Source organism: Conger conger, chromosome 4 (assembly GCF_963514075.1).
Source record: "Conger conger chromosome 4, fConCon1.1, whole genome shotgun sequence".
Classification (NCBI taxonomy): domain Eukaryota; kingdom Metazoa; phylum Chordata; class Actinopteri; order Anguilliformes; family Congridae; genus Conger; species Conger conger.
This window is the reverse complement of record NC_083763.1, coordinates 71,451,099-71,471,339: the sequence shown is the minus strand read 5'-3', so window position 1 is coordinate 71,471,339 and position 20,241 is coordinate 71,451,099. Positions and strand designations below refer to the sequence as shown.

Genomic DNA, 20,241 nt, shown 5'->3' with positions numbered 1-20,241 from the left:
TCACACAAGCCGAGGCGCTAAGCCTGGTCATGTGCACCGGGTCCGGCATTAGTCACAACACGGCCAAAAGCACTCGGGCATTCTCTCTCTCTCTGAGACACAGAGAAGGAGAGATGGAGAGAGAGAGAGAGAGTGGGGGAGGGAGAGACAGAGAGAGAGAAAGAGAGGGGACAGAGTTCATTTTAATTGACGAGGGGGAATGCTGCTGCTATGAAGGTCAGCAAGCGCCGTTTTTTTTTATTTTGTTTTCTCAGAGAATGTGCCGTGTCATTTCCTGTTTGAAAATTTCTTAGGCAAAATAATCCCAATAAAAACAATCTTGTACCAGTGACTTGAGCCCTTGAGAAGTGGCACAGACTGTGAAATGAGAAAGGAACGGAGGAAGAGAGATGGAGAGAGGGAGAGGGTGGCCTGTATTGTAGTGGTTGAGGTAAATGACTGGGACACACAAGGTTGGTGGTTCTAATCCTGGTGTAGCTACAATAAGATCCACACAGATCATCCGTTGGGCCCTTGAGCAAGGCCCTTAACCCTGCATTGCTCCAGGGGAGGATTGTCTTCTACCTAGTCTAATCAACTGTACCTTGCTCTTGATAAGAACGTCTGCCAAATGCCAATAATGTAATGTAATGTAAAGTAAAGGAGGGCCAAGAAGGGGAAAGAAGGAAAGAAAGGAAGAGGGAGGTTAAAGAAAGAGTAGAGGGAGGAGTGGATGAAGACCGAATGGAACTGGGGAGAAAAAACATGCACAGGCACACGCACACGCACACATATGCACACTCACACGCCTTGCGTGGCAGCCAATCGCCATTGGTGTGTGAATGGGTGAATGAGAAGCATCAATTGTACGATATAAATGCCAACCATTAACACTCACGCTCACACTAAAACTCACAGGAAGGATGACACAGGCCAATCCCTAAATAGACATCTGCCACAGGCACTTCAGGAAACAAACCAATACAGCTCTGAACAAGTGGGACACATGCATCCGACACACAGTACAAAGGGCCATGATCCTCACTCAAAGCCTCAGGCACTCCTCTCACACACACAGCCTCTCACAGTGACACACTTACCTCTCACACACAGTGACACACTCACTCCTCACACACAGAGACACACTTACCTCTCACACACAGTGACACACTCACTCCTCACACACAGTGACACACTTACCTCTCACACACACAGCCTCTCAGTGACACACTTACCTCTCTCACACACAGCCTCTCAGTGACACACTTACCTCTCACACACACAGCCTCACAGTGACACACTTCCCTTACACACACAGTGACACACTTCCCTTACACACACAGTGACACACTTACCTCTCACACACACAGTGACACACTTACCTCTCACACACACAGCCTCTCACACAGAGACACACTTACCTCTCACACACACAGCCTCTCACACACAGCCTCTCACACACAGCCTCTCAGTGACACACTTACCTCTCACACACACAGCCTCACAGTGACACACTTCCCTTACACACACAGTGACACACTTACCTCTCACACACACAGTGACACACTTACCTCTCACACACACAGTGACACACTTACCTCTCACACACACAGTGACACACTTACCTCTCACACACACAGCCTCTCACAGTGACACACTTACCTCTCACACACACAGTGACACTCTCACACAGTGACACACTTACCTCTCACACACACAGCCTCTCACAGTGACACACTTACCTCACACACACAGTGACACACTCACTCCTCAGACACACACAGAGACACACTTACCTCTCACCCACAGCCTCTCACACAGTGACACACTCACTCCTCTGACACACACACCGACACACTCACTCCTCAGACACGCAACACGCTGCCTGAAGCACAAGCCAGTATAAGACCTCACATGGCTGGGGTGTTTGTGAGACACAAACATTCCCTAATCTGAGAATCTTGTTATCCAGGTCTCACACCGTTACTCGTTATACTGAATGGTCTTATGTTCTCTCACACGGTGAACTCCCTCTGGATAAGTACTGCTAAATAAATGCAAGTAATTCTGTACAGAGACTTTCTGCATGAGTGTCAGGCCATCTCCATTACAGAATCTGATCATTACAAATATATCTAATACATACACCGCTTGAACTGGAGACACATTTCATAGTCCACATTTAATACCATGACAAACAAAATACCAAAGGATTATTCTCATTGTGGTCCTCTGGGTTCTGCATCCAACAAGGCACAAATGGCAATACAAAAAGGCAACAACAAGAATAATATCTTGAATAATATCTTGGCCCTATAGTGAAAATAAGCAGGCATCCACACTGAACCGTCCAAAATAAAGGCCTAATGCAGAGGACCAACAGTTCCTCCCCAAAAAAAAAAAAACCTTTAGACCAGCTCTGAATACCATTACAGTGTGCATACTTCATATGGCTGTGACATTTCACATATGTATTCCTCTTTAACTCCAGGTCAGAGACCCCATTCCAAAGACTGCCGGGAGCCTTGTTCAATAATCTGATTGTCTAGGGGCAGGAGCGTACTAAGAGTTAAGGAACTGGGCTTGAACATCACAGGTTATTGATTGGGGTGCTCGCTGATATTACGCAAAACATCCAACTGTATAAATTAATTGTATGTAAAAATGCTATCTGTGGATATTGATTTGGGGTACCAGCTAATTGACAAAATGCAAGGTGACGTTTCAAATCAGAACGGCGTTCTTCCTGTTGAAAAACTCAGAAATGCTGACATTGACAGAACTCGCCCGACACACTTGCGTGTTCATCTCTTCAGAGAGAGCGAGCACGGTTTTATTGGGTTAGGACTACCCGTAAACCAATGAGGCCGCTACAGCATACCGGGCCCGATAAAGCGGACTGTGCCGCGATTGTGTTGCAATGCAGTCCAGCAATCTCCTTAATCAGAGATAGCATGCGCTAAGCTTTGTGTGCATTGCGATTACAATAACCCCTACTTCAGTTTGGGACTTCGAATTTGCCCCGACTGTTACTATTACGCGAGGCGCTCTCGAAGACAGGATGCAAGCACAAGCAATTCCAGTCACTTTAAGCATTTCATACGAACTGCATTTTCTCATTGCTTTGTATCTATATAATATTTATATGTACAACTAATTACACTTTCAACATTTTCAAATCAGCCGTCCACAGCCTACGGCAATTACATTATTTTAACTTCGAAACTCTTTTTCGTAATATTTTCGTATTTAGAAAATGTAAAATTTGTAAATGCATATAAAATGTTACCTTGCGTTGTGCTGTGCTGTACATTCACTCAGCTAGTGGAGATTATCCGTATATTTAACAATGCTATGCTATTCATAGCCATTAGCCAGATCCACCTGTTGAATGGAAGTTAGCTTGCTAGCTAGCTAGGTGCAACTGTCACCGACAGGCGCGATAACGTCCGTAATGCTGATCATTCTGTAACTTACCTAACTACTATATAACTGTACCTAATTATACGAGTAATGTGTAGGTATAATATTTGGATTTCAAACATCTACTTTTAGGCAAGGTAGCAAGACTCCGCTTTAGAGCTAGAGCGCATCCAGGTGTTGGACAACTAGCTTAGCCAACTAGCGAGGTAGCCACATTAGCTTGTCCAGTTAATACGGTGTGCGACAAGAGTGTAAAAAGCAGGCAACAAAAATACAAATTTACTTTTTTTGCTCAGTGAAAGCATTTCCAGGGCCATTTTCATATAATGTAGCTGCTTGGTTAGGTAATGCTACTGTACTTACTGCAACCTGTTTGTCATTGACTGTCGGCATATCGCGAATTACCTGCGCATCCAATTCATTCGCTAGCTAACTAGCTAAACTAGCATAGTCCGAGCACTGTTCTCTGGCCGTTACACTAACGACCACACACATCGATTGTCTCGTTTCTCAAAGTTAAAACATGTCTATGTTAAAGTGTATTTATCTTACCTGTTGAATCAACGAAGTGTGACACCAAGCGGGTCACCCATCTCCGTGTTGTGTGCCCCGATTAAACCTCACTTTGCTGGATCAGCTGCTTTCTATCCCCCAGCTAGCAAGGTTTCTCTCTGGGGAAATGCTTCTCCATAACAACCGCTGCATTTTTTTCCGAATGAATTTCTGACGGCATAAAGCAGTAATCCACAGGGTGGCGCTAGTGTGCAACAAGTAATTTCCACAACGACTTCTTTTTTACATTGACGGAAGGTGGTTAATTTACGCAGTTAGAATGCAACTTGCTATTTTGATTAACTATGAAGAATAGCAGTCACATTATAGAATTATGTCTCCCGTAGCAGATATCCAGGTGCACAACTGTGCTTTGTAAACGTTCCTCGAAGTTACTTCCTGCGGAATAAGTGCTCCGAAAGTACAACAAAGGTTTTCTAGAATTTTTCAGCGATATGGTATCTAAAACTTGAAATACGACAGACTTGGTATGCAGGCAAGGTGTGGTGTGTTATCTTTAGGTGTTTGAAAAGAACTGCTGGAACTAACTTGTATCTCCTGATGTTGATACAGGCTCCGTTCATACAATGGTGGGGCTACTGTTTCAGAAGAACGCTGACCGACAAGAGATTAACTTTCGTTGGAAATCAAATCTTTATATTTTTTAATGTAGGCCTTGACTAAATTGTCAAATGTTTTGATGTACAGGAAACAGTTCACTATATCTTAATTCACCTGTATTTAACTATATTGTAAGTTAAATATTGCAAGATAAGGACTAGGCTATTATGGCAAATATTCCAATAGAAGACATTAAATGTCTGCCATCCGTCTTCACCAAAACAGAAGCCGACTGACATTTATGTGCCTACTTTTTAACATTTGTTGTGTGTCAGAGATGGTTTGACATTTCCCTGCCAAGCCAAACAATCCTAAATAACATCTTTTTTTCATGAAAGGAATGGAGTAATCTTTGAATTCAAAGATAATTTACAGCAGGGCTGTGCAGAGTCCTGCTGATATCATTACCATTATTATCATTATTAAGAGCGGTTGCCTGGCATTCGGAAACAAAACTCCTCTTTCACCCAGCTGGCCAATGTCCTGTATTACAGACCTCATAAATGTGTCCTTTAATTAGATTTACTTTTAGCCATTTTAGGAGATGCTTTTATCCAGTGCTACATATACAGACTGCAATGCAATCAATTTCTACAGCTGGATATCTTTACTGAAGCTATTCAGGTTAAGTAGCTGACTCAAAGGTACAATGGTGGTGCTGCTGGGGACTGAACCCATGGCCTTTGAGTTACAAGCCCAGTTACATTACAGGACTGTGCGAAAGTCTTAGGCACCTGTATAACATTCTGTACAGATAAGATTCTTTCAAAAATAATTCAATGAAAGGTCCTAAATAAACGTACTATGCATTTTACATTACATTTTAGTAATTTGTCAGAATAGTTAAAAACTGAATCAAATCAATATTTTTTGTGACCACACTTCGGCATTAAAACTGCATCACTTCTCTGAGATAGCCAACGCTGTCCTAACAGACAATCAGCAGGGAGGTTGTTCCAAGCATGGAGAACTTGCCACAGTTCTTCTGCCGGCTTTGGTTGCTTCTGATCTCAGACAGCCTTGATCAAGTTTTTTTGTAAAAAATTGTCAATTGCTTATAGTAATATGTTACTTTTTGAAATTACATCCAGAAATGTCTCTCTAAAATTAAATATTTTGGAAAATGAATATTCGGAAATCTCAAATGTGTTATTTTATACTAACACACAAACAAAAATAAACATATATAAAATAAAGTCTAGGGTTCCTAAGACTTCTGCACAGTACTGTACATCACATTTTATTTAACAGACACTTTTATCCAACCCACAAAAAAAGGGGCATACCAAGGATATAGAACAAACTACAGAACAGGTTGGATAAGGTACAACTGACATAGTATTGGTTGTGAAGCCATGGACAGAAGTCTAGTACGCAAGGCAAATACTTCTGGAACGGGATTTATTTATTTATTTATTTATTAAGAAAAACAAGCTTTTCTTTCAAAATGAGAGATTTTGTGATCATGGTGACTCTTATTTACATACAATGACATTCAGTGATATTTATAACAGTGAAACTATTTTATTAAATATGATTTATTTTATTTTGAGGTGGCACGGATGGGGCAGTGGGTAGCACTGCCACCTCACAGCAAGGAGGTCCTGGGTTCAAATCTCGGTTGGCCAGGGCCTCTCTGAGTTTGCATGTTCTCCCCGTGTTTGCGTGGGTTTCCTCCGGGTACTCCGGTTTCCTCCCACAGGCTGATTGGAGAGTCTAAATTGCCCATAGGTATAAGTGTGTGAGTGAATGGTGTGTGTGCCCTGCGATGGACTGGCGACCTGTCCAGGGTTAGGATAATGAAAATTAATTTTATTTTGATTGAACATCTCTTGTAGTGTAGGTTTCAGCATAGTAGAGTATTTGGTTGTTGGGATAAAGTCCAGCAGTGACATGTTCCCTACAGGGGACAGAAATGAATAGCTGGGTCTTACGAGCATATGAATGCTATGGCATTAATTGAACTCACTATCACTAGCTATATATTTCATACAATTTCCTTTACTGTTCCAAAAATGTAGGCAGTCTGTTTAGCTACTCACACGATTGGCATGAATTTGTCTGATTTGACCACAAAAGTGTTCAGTTAATTAGGGTTAGAATTCTTAAGGCCTTAATTACAGAAATTCATTCATGAAGAAAATCCGTATGATGCATTATCATGCCACAGTGCTGAACAAGGTTGTGCAGGTTTGTGACAACCCAAACTTGTCACAACGCTTTCTTTGGGTTTCTGCAAAGCACCATATAACTGAAAATGTAATTTCATATCTATCATTTTCATGTTTCTTTCCTCTCCTATTCTGACAAAGGCAATGGTTAGGATCTTTTTTTTTAAAGCAGGAGTAACTTATGGAACAGGATTTTTTTTTAATTAAGAAAAACAAGCTTTTCTTTCAAAATTAGAGACTTTTTGAATTAGAGAAGGGAAAGCAACAAAGCAAGAAGAAACAGAAACCCCTGATCCTTCTCATTGTCTCTCGAGCTGTGTATTTGAAGCGGGGGTATTGTAGCCCCAGCATGAGTGTGTCTTTCACTGATCAGAAGACAAGCAGGTCATTTGGTGTCAGCGATGGCTAATCTACTCCGGAGACAGAGACAGAGTCTCCCAGCAGGACCTCCACTTCTCCTGGGAGACCCCTGTGTCACTTTGGCCAGCTCTCAGAAGATTACCGGATTAGAGTAAACGACATCGGCACAATCCCTGGGATTTGTTCCTTTTCCTCCGATTTTTCTAGATGCTTCCGTGACTTCCCAAAAGGGCAAGCCAAGATACACTCACATTTTCTATCTGTCCCACGTAAACAGCTAGTTGACCTCTTGTCTTGTGGCCTATGGTGTTTTGTTTTCCACTTTCAATGTATAATTATATTAAACTGAAGGCCGTTGTGTTGTTTCATTGCGGGGGCTTTTGTGCTCATGGTCAACAAAAGAATGACCGTTGTGTTTACATACAACTCCACTATAATGTTCATTCTGTTTTCTGCCAACTGTGTCCATTTATTGGATTGGCCTGAATGGCTATTCAATCCTTTGAATCTGAATTTATATCAGATTTCTAGTCGTATTCCATCTCCACTTGAATTTGAAATCATCTGCACCTTATCCATTTCAGATTAATGTAATTTTCCACCTGAATTTACTGTAATTGTGTTTAAGATATTTACCCTATATAGAAAGCTTAATTTCAAATATTTCATCAATCTATTATTGGCAGCCGTTTTCATTTATGTCCATAGTTCAAATTCTTATATTAAATGTAGCCTATCCGTTTCTGTCCGGGCATGTCTACATAGGCCTAAGTGTGAAGACGTGCACTTAGGGCATGCCGAGCCTCGAAAAAAAACTGTTTGCCAAATTATCTGTAAAAAATATATAAATGTATCTATATTTATTTGTGTGTTGCCATGGCCAAATAGTAGCGTGACAAATTGTATTGGTATAAATAATTCGGTTCTGATTCATATGTTGCTTTACTCATCAGAGAATGCGTACGCTTCTCTGAGTGGCTGTAATCGACCAATGACATCCAGCAATCGTGATCGTCAAAAGGTGATTAGAATCCGTTTCAGGTGAGAGGGCCAATTTTTGACGGCACTCACAATTAATGACATCTTGTGTTATTACACCATGGAGAAATCACAATAATTTTCCTTCTGTTTGACAGTCACTGAAATTTGGAGTCACTGAAATCCTTTCAGAAAGGTAGGTATGTACTCTCCATGTATGTCTCCAAAGTGATGCAGATCAGAACGCCAAGGACTACTTGTCTTTAACGGCCATTTTCGTTTGGAATTGAAATGAACATAATTTGAATTTGTGTCGACACAGCTTGAAGCCTGTCTTACGATTTGAAGAAAATATTCGAATAACAAATCGCACAATATTCCCAGGGAGTTCATTATGTAACCAGCACGGTTAATTTGTGTGGTCTGACAGGTAGCCTACTCAAGTCCATCCAAAGGTTGAATAAATATGTATAAGCAGTGGCCTTTTCACAGGCGATCTTCCAAGATCAATGATCGTGGAATATGTTTTAAGGCTATGTTGCACATTATGTTACTTTGACATTCGGTCAAATATGGCCACTGGCTGGGCTCAAACACTGGTTTGGATTTTACACATTCGTGTGTGTAAAATCTGAGGGGTACGACAGGAATTTAAAGTACGTCAGTTCCATTATAACAGCAAGCGGTGAACACGTACGTTGCATAGAAAGCATTGCAAAGTACTCCACTTGTATTTAGAATGGCTTTAGTAATAGCCTATGGCGGTTGTTGAGGTGTAGAAATTCATACCCCCGCGCAATGTTAGTGTCAGTTTTCGCCTGTTCGTCACTAGCAGGTTAAAAATTTTAGTTTGGACATAATTAGGCTATATTCTCTCTGCCACAACGAGCCAACAAAGTGCGGTTGCGCACCATCAATCCGGCTCGTCAAGATTGCCAAGTGTTTGCATTGGTGCGCACTGCGCGGCTCTCTGGTAGCCTATGCAGTGTAAACAATCCTTTGAGATGATTCCCCAAAGACTGCAAAGTGGGATTAGAGTGTTTGTCACTCTGCAGCGGTCAATACAATAAAACAATACGGATAGTGTTGAACAGACGATTGCATTCCCTCGCATGTAAAAAAACATGCCCGGTAGGAGACGTCGACAGCTCGCTCCGGAGAATCTCCCTAATCCAACTTGTTTTCACTGTCTTGCTGAGCGGTATGGACACGGGCATTAACACTACATTAAGTCTCACAAAGGAAGTTCCCAGAACATTAACGACGCCCCACTGCATATTCCCTTGCAAAAAGAAAGCACCGTGTAAGGATGCCAAGCGACCAGTAGATTTAAATAAATATTTTAAACAGTTAATTGATTATTTATTTCAGAAATACTTTTTTTTTCATTGTACAAAGTGTATAATGATATGTATGATATTAAAACTAAAACGAGATTCATTTGATTATGTAACTTTGGTCTTTTAGTCAAAACCAGAAGTGATCCTTATCATTAAATTGGTTAAATTTCAAACCTCATTAATTGGTTATTTCATTTTATTGATATCAACCTTATATGTAACTAATGACCACTTCATTCAGTCATGCATTTTAAATGCGTATTCGAGTGGTTAGGTTATTGATAATTCCCCTCATCACGAGCAACTAGGCCTGCCAACATGCCAAAGTGTTAATGTCGAAAATGTACGTTTGTATATTAGCAGATCAATGTATATTGCATGTTAGAAGTTGTTGATTGAAATGTGAGGTTGTCATCCATCCATATTCTCTCCGTTTCGTTTTCTCCCATTCTATTCTTCACTCCTCCTCCTACTCTAGTTTCTCACTCACTTTTTCTCCCTGAAAGTTTCCCCCACACCCAATCTTTCAAAAGATCACTTGGCGTCTTAAAGCGATACTGGCATATGACAACTTATCTCTGGTTACTGTAAGCAAGCTCCAACAATGCGAACTGGGGTGGGCGGCTATCTCTCTGTGTCACCCGTCCTAACACCTTAGGGGGAGGGGGTGTTGAAAAAGGTTTTAGTAAGGAATTTATTTTTCTCCACCCGGTTTAAGGCCTTAAATTAATCTGCTAATCTAACGTTTTTGACTCACCAGCCAGTCTATGTCGTTGGACGCAATTTAGACTTTTGGATAAATGGGTTTGTGTATATTTGTGGTGGGGCTATTTACAGATTTACTGTCTTTCCCACAACACAAACGTCCCTAGTCCCCCGGGGCGATCAGTCACTCCGGCCACAGATAGCGCTCCATTCGCCCCTCGATTACACTGCGGGATTTACATGGAGCTGTTAATTGTTTGCTTTTCAAATAGAGTCGGCTGGAGCCAGCAGTCTGCCAGCGCTTAAGGACGGACTCTCCTCTTCCTCCAGTACGGGCCGTGGTTGCCCAATCTACCCCCAATTCATCAGCATGACAAAACACTGGGGGGGTCAGAGTTTGCTGGCACCACCCGCAATCACATACCTGCCCACTCGTAGCTTCAGGGCGCAACACGGCCATCACCTTGACTTCGCATCAGACGCGCAAGAGAGCAATGCTCACCCGGCCTGTCCTTCAAGCATCATAGCGCGGAGCACCACGGCCCCGCGCTGGAACGGCAAACGCAGCCCCTGGCCGGCGCAGGACCCTTCCTGGCAAGAGAGGCCCACAGCCGTACCACTCGCCTGTGGCACAGCGTCCATGGACTCAGTGATGCCTCCGGACCACAGTCGTAAACCCGTCCCGTACTACCCGGCGCCGCGGAGCCAGGACCAGCCAGTCAAGCAGCAACGCAGCGACCCCCCGGATACTTGGGACCAAGAGGCAAACTCTAAAGGCGGCAGGAAAAAGAACTATCAGCGGTACCCAAAGCCCCCCTACTCGTACCTAGCAATGATCGCCATGGTGATCCAGAATTCACCCGAAAAGAAGCTCACCCTCTCTCAGGTAAGGCTGACGGGTTGGGAGGGCTCTTGCTGTTTATATTTAAGTTCTAGTGGATTTATATTGGTGAACTGGATATATATATATATATATATATATATATATATATATATATATATATATATATATATAAAATGTATATTTTAATCATGTTCAATATTCACATTATCTAATATATATATAATGCGTTCTTACGACAGACATAAAAATGGGAACACCAAGCCCACTCATGGGAAAGTTAATCAGTTTATTGCGCTTATAAAGGACGAAACATTTTAAGAACCCTTGATGGTTAATAACGATAGTATTGTTTCAGGAGGCAAATCGAGCTGATTTATCCCGGTGTCATTGGATAAATTGTAATTTTATTATTATTGCTTCGTGAGTGGTTGTCATGTCCCCGCGGGGGCTGGTCCGTCTGCACCTACACAAACACTGGCCACAAGCCATTTAAGCGGTCGGCGTAACCTCGGCGTGACACTTCTGAGCTGGCCTGGTCCTTAGAGATTTTTAGCCGACTGGAAGGGCTCCGTACATACGTTTTTAAATTCGACTCAAAACATCCCAGAATGTCGGGGCCAATTGCAGGAATAGTTGGGGAAACGTCGTGAGTGCGATGTGTGTGTTTGTACGCCCTCTGCCTTAAGCTTCCCAGCTTGCTTTAGTAGGAACGTTGTCAGGCCTATTCACTGAAACATCGATTTGAAACGAGTTGAGGAGAAATAATCTGATTTGTCACTAAGGTAAAGTCGAGTCATAAATAGTTCAGTGGTGTTCTTCTCAGAAGTTAACTTTTCAGAAGTGAACTTTTCAATTGTCTTTCAGGATAGTGTCTCTCTAGTATTTCCAATACTATTCGTTCTAAAATGCCTTCAAACGACGAGTTTTAGGCATAAACTACACATGCTGTGACAGAGCATCAGATTATTGTCTTAAACATTGGATATATGCTTTCATGTGTCTTTTCCCATCAAATAAGTAGGCCTACGTAACACACACATTTGCCAGTTGATGAGTGTCATGTGTAGTTATTCCCACAAAGACCAGTAAAGTGTAGTTAACTGTATGACAACAGCAACAAGCATTACTCAGATTTCTATTCTCAGATTTTTTTTCTTTTTATTTCCTACATTGCGTGTCCCGGGAGTTTAGTTTGCCTTGACGAAAGACACATCTCCTGTTGTGTGGGTGTTCATGCACGTGTCAGGCATTGACAGAGAAGGGCTGTTCTCTCCAGAGGAAAGCTGCTTTGCATCCTTTCACTCAGACAAGCCTGTCCCTGCTGTCCCTAGACACATACACACACACACACACACACACACACACATGGGGGCCATCAATCTGATTAATTCATTGCAACAATCTTTTCCCAAATCTTAAACGTTATCATTTTAACAAGTTTTTTCATGGGGAAGTCTCCTTTTTGTCTTTTTTTTTAAATATATTTTTTAATGACTTTAATTTGTGAGTTCAGGACAAATTACAGATATGTCAAATTCTGCCTTTTAACTGAGCGTCCAGAAAAATAGGTCTAAGACTTTGTGGGCATTTCACTTAATTGAGGCGAACGCCCCAATGGAACAGCGTGCGAGTGCTGTGTTAATCGGCCGTCACCCCTCCAGCAGGTACAGGGCGAGGCTGCACCCTTGCGTGTATTGAGTGATGTGGCTCCGCTCATCAGTGCTCTAGATAAGGCCACTTGTGTTCTGCAGTCTCTCGGTGTCCGATATCCGCAAGGGTAGAAGTACGCTGCAAGTGTTTTTTTAGGCCTTTGTCAGATAAGCTGTTTGCTCAGTAATTGCGATCCTGTTACAGTAAAACAAGGTGGCTGTCTTTGTTTCCACATAAAACCAAAGAGCTGTGTCAATGTGCATTTTATTCACACACACACTCGCGCACACACACACACACTGCTTCTAGAAAAGCTAAATCGTTTTTTAAAATTATTCGGTTAACCTGCTGCTTTGGTAACTTTTTGCGAAGTGTGCGATAGTCGCTTGTGTCAGTTCACTGAATGGAGGCATCGGAGCACTTTGGAAATGCTGCTGACCCTCTCTCGTTCTCTCTCTCTCTCTCTCTCTCCCTCCCTGCTGCCCCCCCCCTCTAGATTCTGAAGGAGATCAGCACCCTGTTTCCCTTCTTCAAGGGGAACTACAAGGGCTGGAGGGACTCGGTGAGACACAACCTCTCCTCGTACGACTGCTTCGTCAAGGTGAGCGGGCGCCAGCGGCCCTTCACAACAACGCCTTCCGTTCTGAAAGGGGGTCTCGGTCGAAGTTTGTAAACCGGCTAAAGCGCAACATCGCTGCTCACTCAGAGGCAATGCGGTTATGTGTGTGGTGCGGTGGTCCTCAACCCTGGCCATGGAGAACTGCAGCTTATTTTGGGTTTGATTTTATCCTGCGCCACTGTCCTGCCCTTATCCTGCGCCTGTCCTGCCCCAACCCTCAACCTCATCATCAGCCCATCCTGCCCCTGACAGAGTGTGGAAGCCTTTTGACGTTCTGGGGGCCTACCGACACCTCCCCCATGTTCCCTCTCCCCTGTCCTGCCTCTGGGTTTAAATGTTTTTTTTCTTTTTTTCTTTCTTTTTTTTTCATTTTAAACGAAATAAGAATTTGGAATGGGCATGAAACACAGGGCATGTGTTAAAGGTACAATTTATGTTCAAACATTGTAAAACAAGACCATTGTAAAACAAAACAATCCCTTCCCATCATAGAAAAAGATTCACTGACATGTTGACTCACCCTCTGCCTGTGTTTATTGTCCTTAAATTCTGGTTTCAAAATATACAGTTGACAGCCCGACACTCTGTTCACAGAGAAGGGGGAGGGATACACAGTGTTGTGGTTTGAAGGTGTTTGTTGCTGCTATTCCTCTCTTGACCGTTAGAAGTCTGAAATTACCTATTTGTACCTTTAAGGAACTTGCTAAACGGTGCCAGCTCGTTTCACCTGTCTTCCTGGGTCTGAATTGGTTTCTGATTTTAGCGTGATAACAAAAAAAACCCACACCCCAACGGTTCTCCATAACCTTAGGGCTGTCCTCCACAGTTCTAGGGCATTGACCATCTCTGTATTATGAGTTGTTGAACCAGCAATCTCAAACTGAAGTCAGTGTCTGCTAGTTGCAAGTGTTTCCACACTTGAAATGCTTAATTTAAGTCAGTGGTCACCTGAAAAGCATACAAGTTTGCTTCCAATGCTGAAATCAGCTGTTGATCAAGAGGTAGAACATGGATACTGGAGAGCCCTTCAGGAAATGGTGCCCAGGTAGTGGTCCTGTCCTGTTGTAGTTTTTTTTGCACCTGGTTTCATCCAGAACGTGTCCCTCTCCCTGTGCCCCGCCCCAGGTGCTGAAGGACCCGGGGAAGCCCCAGGGGAAGGGGAACTTCTGGGCGGTGGAGCTGAGCAGGGTGCCCCTGGAGCTCCTGAAGAGGCAGAACACGGCGGTGTCCCGGCAGGACGAGACCATCTTCGCCCAGGACCTGGCGCCCTACATCCTGCACGGCCAGGCCCACAAGCTCGAGGAGGACCCCTCCCTCCCCCTGCCCCCCCCCGCCGCGGCCCCCGCCTGCGACCCCGCCCCTCCGGAGGACCCGTACCGCCCCAAACTGGACTCGTCCTTCGCCATCGACTCGCTCCTGCACAGCCTGCGGCCCGTCAGCGCGGCGGGGGAGGGGGAACGGGCCCGGGACTCCTGGGGCGAGCATCCCTTCCCCCAAACTAACCCCCGCCCACGGGCGGAGCTCTCGCCCCTGCCGCACCCCCGATACTCCTCCTCGTTCGCCCGCCGCGCTTCCGCCAGCTCGGCCAGCCCTGCGTCTTCCTCCTCCTCCTCTTCCTCGGACGAAGACTGGCGGGGCGTGCTCCCCCGCCAGGAGGGGAAGCGTGGCGCCCCAGGGGAACCTGGGATGGGTGGGTACGAGGACTGCCGCCCGCCCCCCCACAAGACCTCCAGGAGAATCACCGCCCCGCCATGGGAACTGCCGACCTCCTACGCCAAATACGCCCCGCCCAACGTGGTGGCCCCGCCCAGCATGCGCTTCAATGGGGGGCCGTCCTTCCTGCCCCTGGGGGGGCTGCCATTTTACAGCTACCGGGGCCCCCCCGCGGCTGGCGGCGGCCATTTTGTGAGCCACGCCTACTGGCCCCTCCTGCCCAGTGGGCGTGTCCCTCTGCAGGCTCCACCCCTGCTGATGGACCTGGACAGCCTGCTGCAGTCCGTGCCCCCGAACAAGAGTGTGTTTGACGTTCTGGGACCCTCCGGCCAGTCCCCGCACGCACCACAGGGGCAGTATGGGCTACAGAGTGCCCCGCCTCTCGCCCGATACCCCCAGTACTAATCCTCCATCACCCGCAACCCACCGCCGAAACTCCCACCCCCTTCCACCGACATTTGTTTAACTCAGGGCTGTAGTCAAGGAAGCAAACAGGAAATATGAGTCACATGATGCCTCCTGGGAGCTGTGGTTGGTGCAGGCGACTGTGGTATCTGACCACATTCTCCCCTGCAAGACATTTGACCACTTGTGCAACCGTAGGCAGGCTGTACTTTATATCTACACAGCCATCAACAAGACACTTTCTGTGCCTATGGGCCTGGTGTCTATGAATTGTCATGGTCAACGACGTCTTTTGTCATGGACAACGCCCCAGTGCCATAGCCTCAGGATAAATACACACGCAAGGACGGACCAACCACGGCAATATGCTCTCTGTCATTTAAATTGTGCAATCAGGTGAACCTTGGGAGGACCGGGTGGCCTGCGCTCCAAATGTAAATATGCCTTAACGTCTATGGTACCACAGAGGTGAAACGAGGCTGTTTGACCATGAAGCCCAACTGACCCAAGACAGTCAGTTTGTACTGATTCTGTCATTTGCACTATTGTCTTAACCTTTTAATCTTTTCGTTTTGTTCTTGTTAATCTTTTTAGAGAATCTTTATAAATGTTACCTACTTGGACTCAACCGAGTTTTGTATACTATATTTTTCATCTCAGGGAATTTTTTTAATTTTAATTTTTAGTTTGTCATCCAGTGAGTTGTCTCTTTAAAAAGTTTTATCTTTGTTTTTAGAACTCCCAAATTAGATTGTGAAAGACTGTGTGTTTTTAAAGGGGCGTTTGTATTTTTGTTCAAATTATAGCAAGTTTGGATACAGGGTTGCATATTGGTCACATAATATTTTATGTTTCTGTGGTCTTAATATAAAGAAAGCAGTCATACTTTACAATAAGGTGCATACATTGGTATTAACTAATGTAGTTGTTAACATGAATTAATTGATGCAGCTACAAATACATTAAGCATTACATTTTCATCAGATCATATTCCTGTAACTAATACAATAGTTAAATATATGTATACATTAGTAAACCACTGGATGAACATATAATTAACCATTAACAAATACATTAACTGGTTTCTTTCATTCCTATATGAATTGGCATTGGCTAATGTAGTTGTTAACATGAATTAATGATGTACATTAACAAAGCTGGACAGATTAGCTACCCATTCATAACCCGCTACATTACTTCATCCCAATCAATGTAACCTTATTGTAAAGTGTTAGCGAGAAAGCTATTTATACAGAGACGGGGTCTGTGAGACCTGGACCATGGGGTCTCTCCTGTTACGTTGCACATGCCCTGATAGTCTTCGAGATAAGGCAGGAGAGTGACGAGGGCAGTATTTGCTTCACTGAACCTTTGGTGGCTGAAAGGGATCCTTTTTCTGTTTGTTGTGTGTGTGTGTTCGTGTGTTCGTGTGTGTGTGTGTTCGTGTGTGTGTGTTCGTGTGTGTGTGTTCGTGTGTGTGTGTTCGTGTGTGTGTGTTCGTGTGTGTGTTCGTGTGTGTGTTCGTGTTCGTTCTCGGGTCGGCCATTTTTAAGAAACCCCCTTCTGCCACTCTTCTTTGCCTGTTCCGCGGACACAGATTGCGCTTAGTCCCTGTCCTAAATTATATTTTGAATGGAGATTCTCCATTGAAAAAAAAAAAAAAAAAAAAGAAGTTAGTCCAGGACTAAGCTTGATCTGTCTGTGCGTGTGTGAAACTGACCCTCCGTGTATCGTCCATGCAGGTTGTCCCTCGTCTGTGCAGTGAATGTTAAGTCTCTTCACATCATGGGCTTCACATGAATTTCTTAACTGCTTGACATCTGCCTAGCTGTTATGGCCCATAACATAAATACTGTTTTTTTTGTTTTTTGTTTGTTTTATTTGTTTGATACTCAGGGACAAACTGTACTTCAGAATGGGCTCTGGTGGGGTCATACTGTTTTTTAAAAACAAGCTGGGGGTGGGGGCTGGAAGGCTTAATGAGGGGTGGCAAAAAAATGTTTTGGGGGGGGGGGGGGGGGGGGGGGGGGGGGGGGGATTGTGAGCTGTAGGCTGCTTTGAGCTCTCCCTCCAATCCCTACAGCTCTTTGTCAAAGGGAGGTGTACTTCATGTTTCCGAATCTGGAAGCGTGTGTGTGTAATAGCTCTGCCCACCCCCCACCATATAGTGGAACATGCCCAATCTACTGTGTCAGCCAATACAGGAGAATGAACCACTGTTAGGAAAGGGGGGGGGGGTTGTGGGCCTGGGTCTTGGATGCCTCTCTATGTAAAAACAAAAAGCCTCATGTAAGCTGAGCTGATGCTACTGATGTTTAGACGGCATGTTACCATTGGAGGTGTCCGTATTATACCGCTTCACATTGCCTCATACCTTTTATTGGTTTTCCACCCCCATGCCCCCCCCCGCCCCCTGTAAATACCAATCACACCCCCCCCCCCTTCCCCCCATGCTGCCAGCTTATCTCAATCCGAACGGCTCTGCGACCCTGTGGAATTTCACGGGGGTAGACATTCTTTCTTCTAAAATAGAACCCCCCCCCCCCCCCACACACACACACACACACAGCAAACATTCCCAGTTTCAGCAATACATGAGAAAATGTCCAAATCTGAGATTAAATGTCATGGTGACCATAAGGCTTCTCGTCGGCATTTAAAGGGTTAATATTCATGGTCATTTTCATTTCTCATTTCTTTCACATGAGGGCAGTGTTGTGTTCTGATTCACATGAGGGCCGTGAAGGAACTGCACATTTCTACTCCGAAGGGGCCCATTACAGTCCAGTAAAGACAGGGCTACGGCTAGCTTCACGCAGAGATTTCTTGCGTTTTTCTTTTTAGAAAAGCCAATTCATGTACAGGGTTGTTTTAAAGCTGTGCTGTTGTAATGTGTAATTTTTTTTTTTTTTTTTTTTTTTGCTGCTCTTTTTTTAAAGAGGAATGATCCCTATTTTTGATAAATAAAGACAAAAACAGCATTTCAGTCTCTGGGAAATAACTGAAAGGGCCTTTTCCTACCTTTGGTCTTGTAATTGGAAAAGTGACAAAGCACTCTGCATGGTCTTACCCTACAGCCCGCTGCCCCTTTTTAAATCCACACAGAGGATTATGTACCATATTTAACAGGGGTGCCACCCTCCTTTCATTCTAGCTGCTGTCTCTTCTCTCACACACACACACACACACACACACACACACACACACACACACACACACACACACACACACACACACACACAATGAGAATTATTATACTATAATTAGTAGGCCTAATTTCAGTACAGTGGGTGAAATGTTTAAGGAGAACGTTTATGTAAAACGCTTGAGCATACACAAAAGATTTACATTTGAACGCAGCACAGCCAATGACTGTGTGGCTGGGAATGTATTGCCCTGACTTGCATATATAATGAATAAAGTACTCTGTGTAAATCACTGGAAAACAGCTCCCGTGAAACTAATTCTCTCTCTCTCAATATAAATGGCAGTGGACTGTAGTCGAGGTTATGGTTTACACTGATTGGTCTGGTTTGGAGGAAATTCTGCCATTTAGGCCTATCCAGCATGCATTGGGTGAGAGGCAGGAAATTCTGGAATACACCCAGGACAGGTCACCAATCTATAGCAGGGCCCACATACCATACTCACACACTCCCTTACATACCATACTCATGCACTAGTAATTTACTTGTATTTGTTGTCCTGTTGACTCCAATGAACCCGTTTGGACTGTGGGAGGAAACCCACACACACAGTTTACAGACACGTGTCTGCATGGGGCGACATTGGCTCGGGCGGTAAGAGCAGTCGTCCGGCAGTTGGAGGGTTGCCGGTTCGAAGTGTCCCTGAGCAAGACACCTAACCCCCAAATGCTCCTGACAAACTGGTTGGTGCCTTGCATGTGTGAGTGTGTGCGCTTTGGATAAAGGTGCTATATGGATACCATTTACACGTGTAAACTCCACACAGGCAGGAGGGTGCCTTCTTACTGTGAGCCGAGGGTGCAACTGCTCCACCGTTCCTTCCAGTCTCCCCTGAGAACACCAGTACTCTGTGAGCTTCAGCCCTTTTCCCCACCAATCAAATAATCATGCGCCAATCGGCGCCCTCTTCAGTTTCACACAGGAAGTGAATATAATTGCAGCAGGCCAAAAAAAGAAAGGCACATTAACACCACAGTGCATGCTTCACTTCCTGTGTGAAAGTTGCATGAGGCTTGTGGCATTTTGCCCACAGGAAGCTTGTGTTTAATTTCAGATGGTGAATTTCTTTTCTTTTTTTTTTTGTCCCAGTAAATAGTTCAAAAAGTCACGATTAAAGACACTATAGTCAATACCATGCACGTACAATAAAAATGCTGGAAAACGAAAGGATTATTTGAAAACGAATTTATTTTTGTTCTACAATGATGCGGTTTATGACTTTTTTTGAAAAACAAATCTAGGAAATCAAAAAAAGAGGGACTTTAAAAATGCCCCAGGACAGCAAAGGGGCGCTCTCTATGCCTAACTCTCTCTCTCTCTCACCCTGTCCTACACGCTCTCCTGCGCCTTGCGGTACTCGAACACGCTCCCGCGCTCCATGGCCTCACACGCCCGCTTCCGCTTCATCGGCGGGGCGCTCCCGTTCCCTTCCTCTTGGTCCGAATCCACCATCCCATAACCCCCTCCACCCGGGGTGTACAGACAGAATATGTCCTGAGGACGGACGGACAGACAGACAGACAGACAGACAGAAACAGACAGATCAGTAAGACACTCACACATGCAGGCTGTACTCTTGACCACCAGCAACTATGATGGTCTTCTCTGCTTCCCCCATTGCTACCCTTTCACCATTTAGTGTTCAATTTTACTGGGCCGGTGGGTGCATGTCGTT

At 44.4% G+C, this 20,241-nt stretch overlaps 2 protein-coding genes across 4 annotated transcripts in view; one reads left to right on the top strand and one right to left on the bottom strand.

Moving 5' to 3' along the window:
- The first annotated feature begins 8,159 nt into the window (after positions 1-8,159).
- Positions 8,160-16,014, top strand: foxh1 (forkhead box H1). 3 transcript variants are annotated; one of them, XM_061240670.1, is made up of 4 exons: positions 8,160-8,280; positions 10,402-11,015; positions 13,120-13,224; positions 14,368-16,014. In XM_061240670.1, exons 2-4 carry the CDS (start codon positions 10,500-10,502, stop codon positions 15,358-15,360), a joined length of 1,614 nt encoding a protein of 537 aa, XP_061096654.1. In that variant the 5' UTR covers positions 8,160-8,280; positions 10,402-10,499; the 3' UTR covers positions 15,361-16,014. The 3 variants fall into 3 exon arrangements, with proteins under 3 accessions (XP_061096654.1, XP_061096657.1, XP_061096656.1); XM_061240673.1 differs by having other exon boundaries at positions 8,177-8,280; positions 10,568-11,015; XM_061240672.1 differs by having other exon boundaries at positions 8,219-8,284.
- A 3,722-nt stretch (positions 16,015-19,736) lies between these two features.
- oplah (5-oxoprolinase, ATP-hydrolysing) overlaps positions 19,737-20,241 on the bottom strand; it is a 32,958-nt gene continuing 32,453 nt past the window's right edge. Inside the window, 1 exon segment of the mRNA XM_061239554.1 lies at positions 19,737-20,088. Coding sequence (XP_061095538.1) covers positions 19,896-20,088 — 193 coding nt within the window. The 3' untranslated portion in view covers positions 19,737-19,895.

Excerpts from the sequence above, each read along its gene's own strand:
- foxh1 (XM_061240670.1), top strand. The coding sequence starts at position 10,500 with ATGACAAAACACTGGGGGGGTCAGAGTTTGCTGGCACCACCCGCAATC. Across the intron at positions 11,016-13,119 it reads AGAAGCTCACCCTCTCTCAG|ATTCTGAAGGAGATCAGCAC; the intron begins GTAAGGCTGACG and ends CCCCCCCTCTAG. Across the intron at positions 13,225-14,367 it reads CGTACGACTGCTTCGTCAAG|GTGCTGAAGGACCCGGGGAA; the intron begins GTGAGCGGGCGC and ends GCCCCGCCCCAG.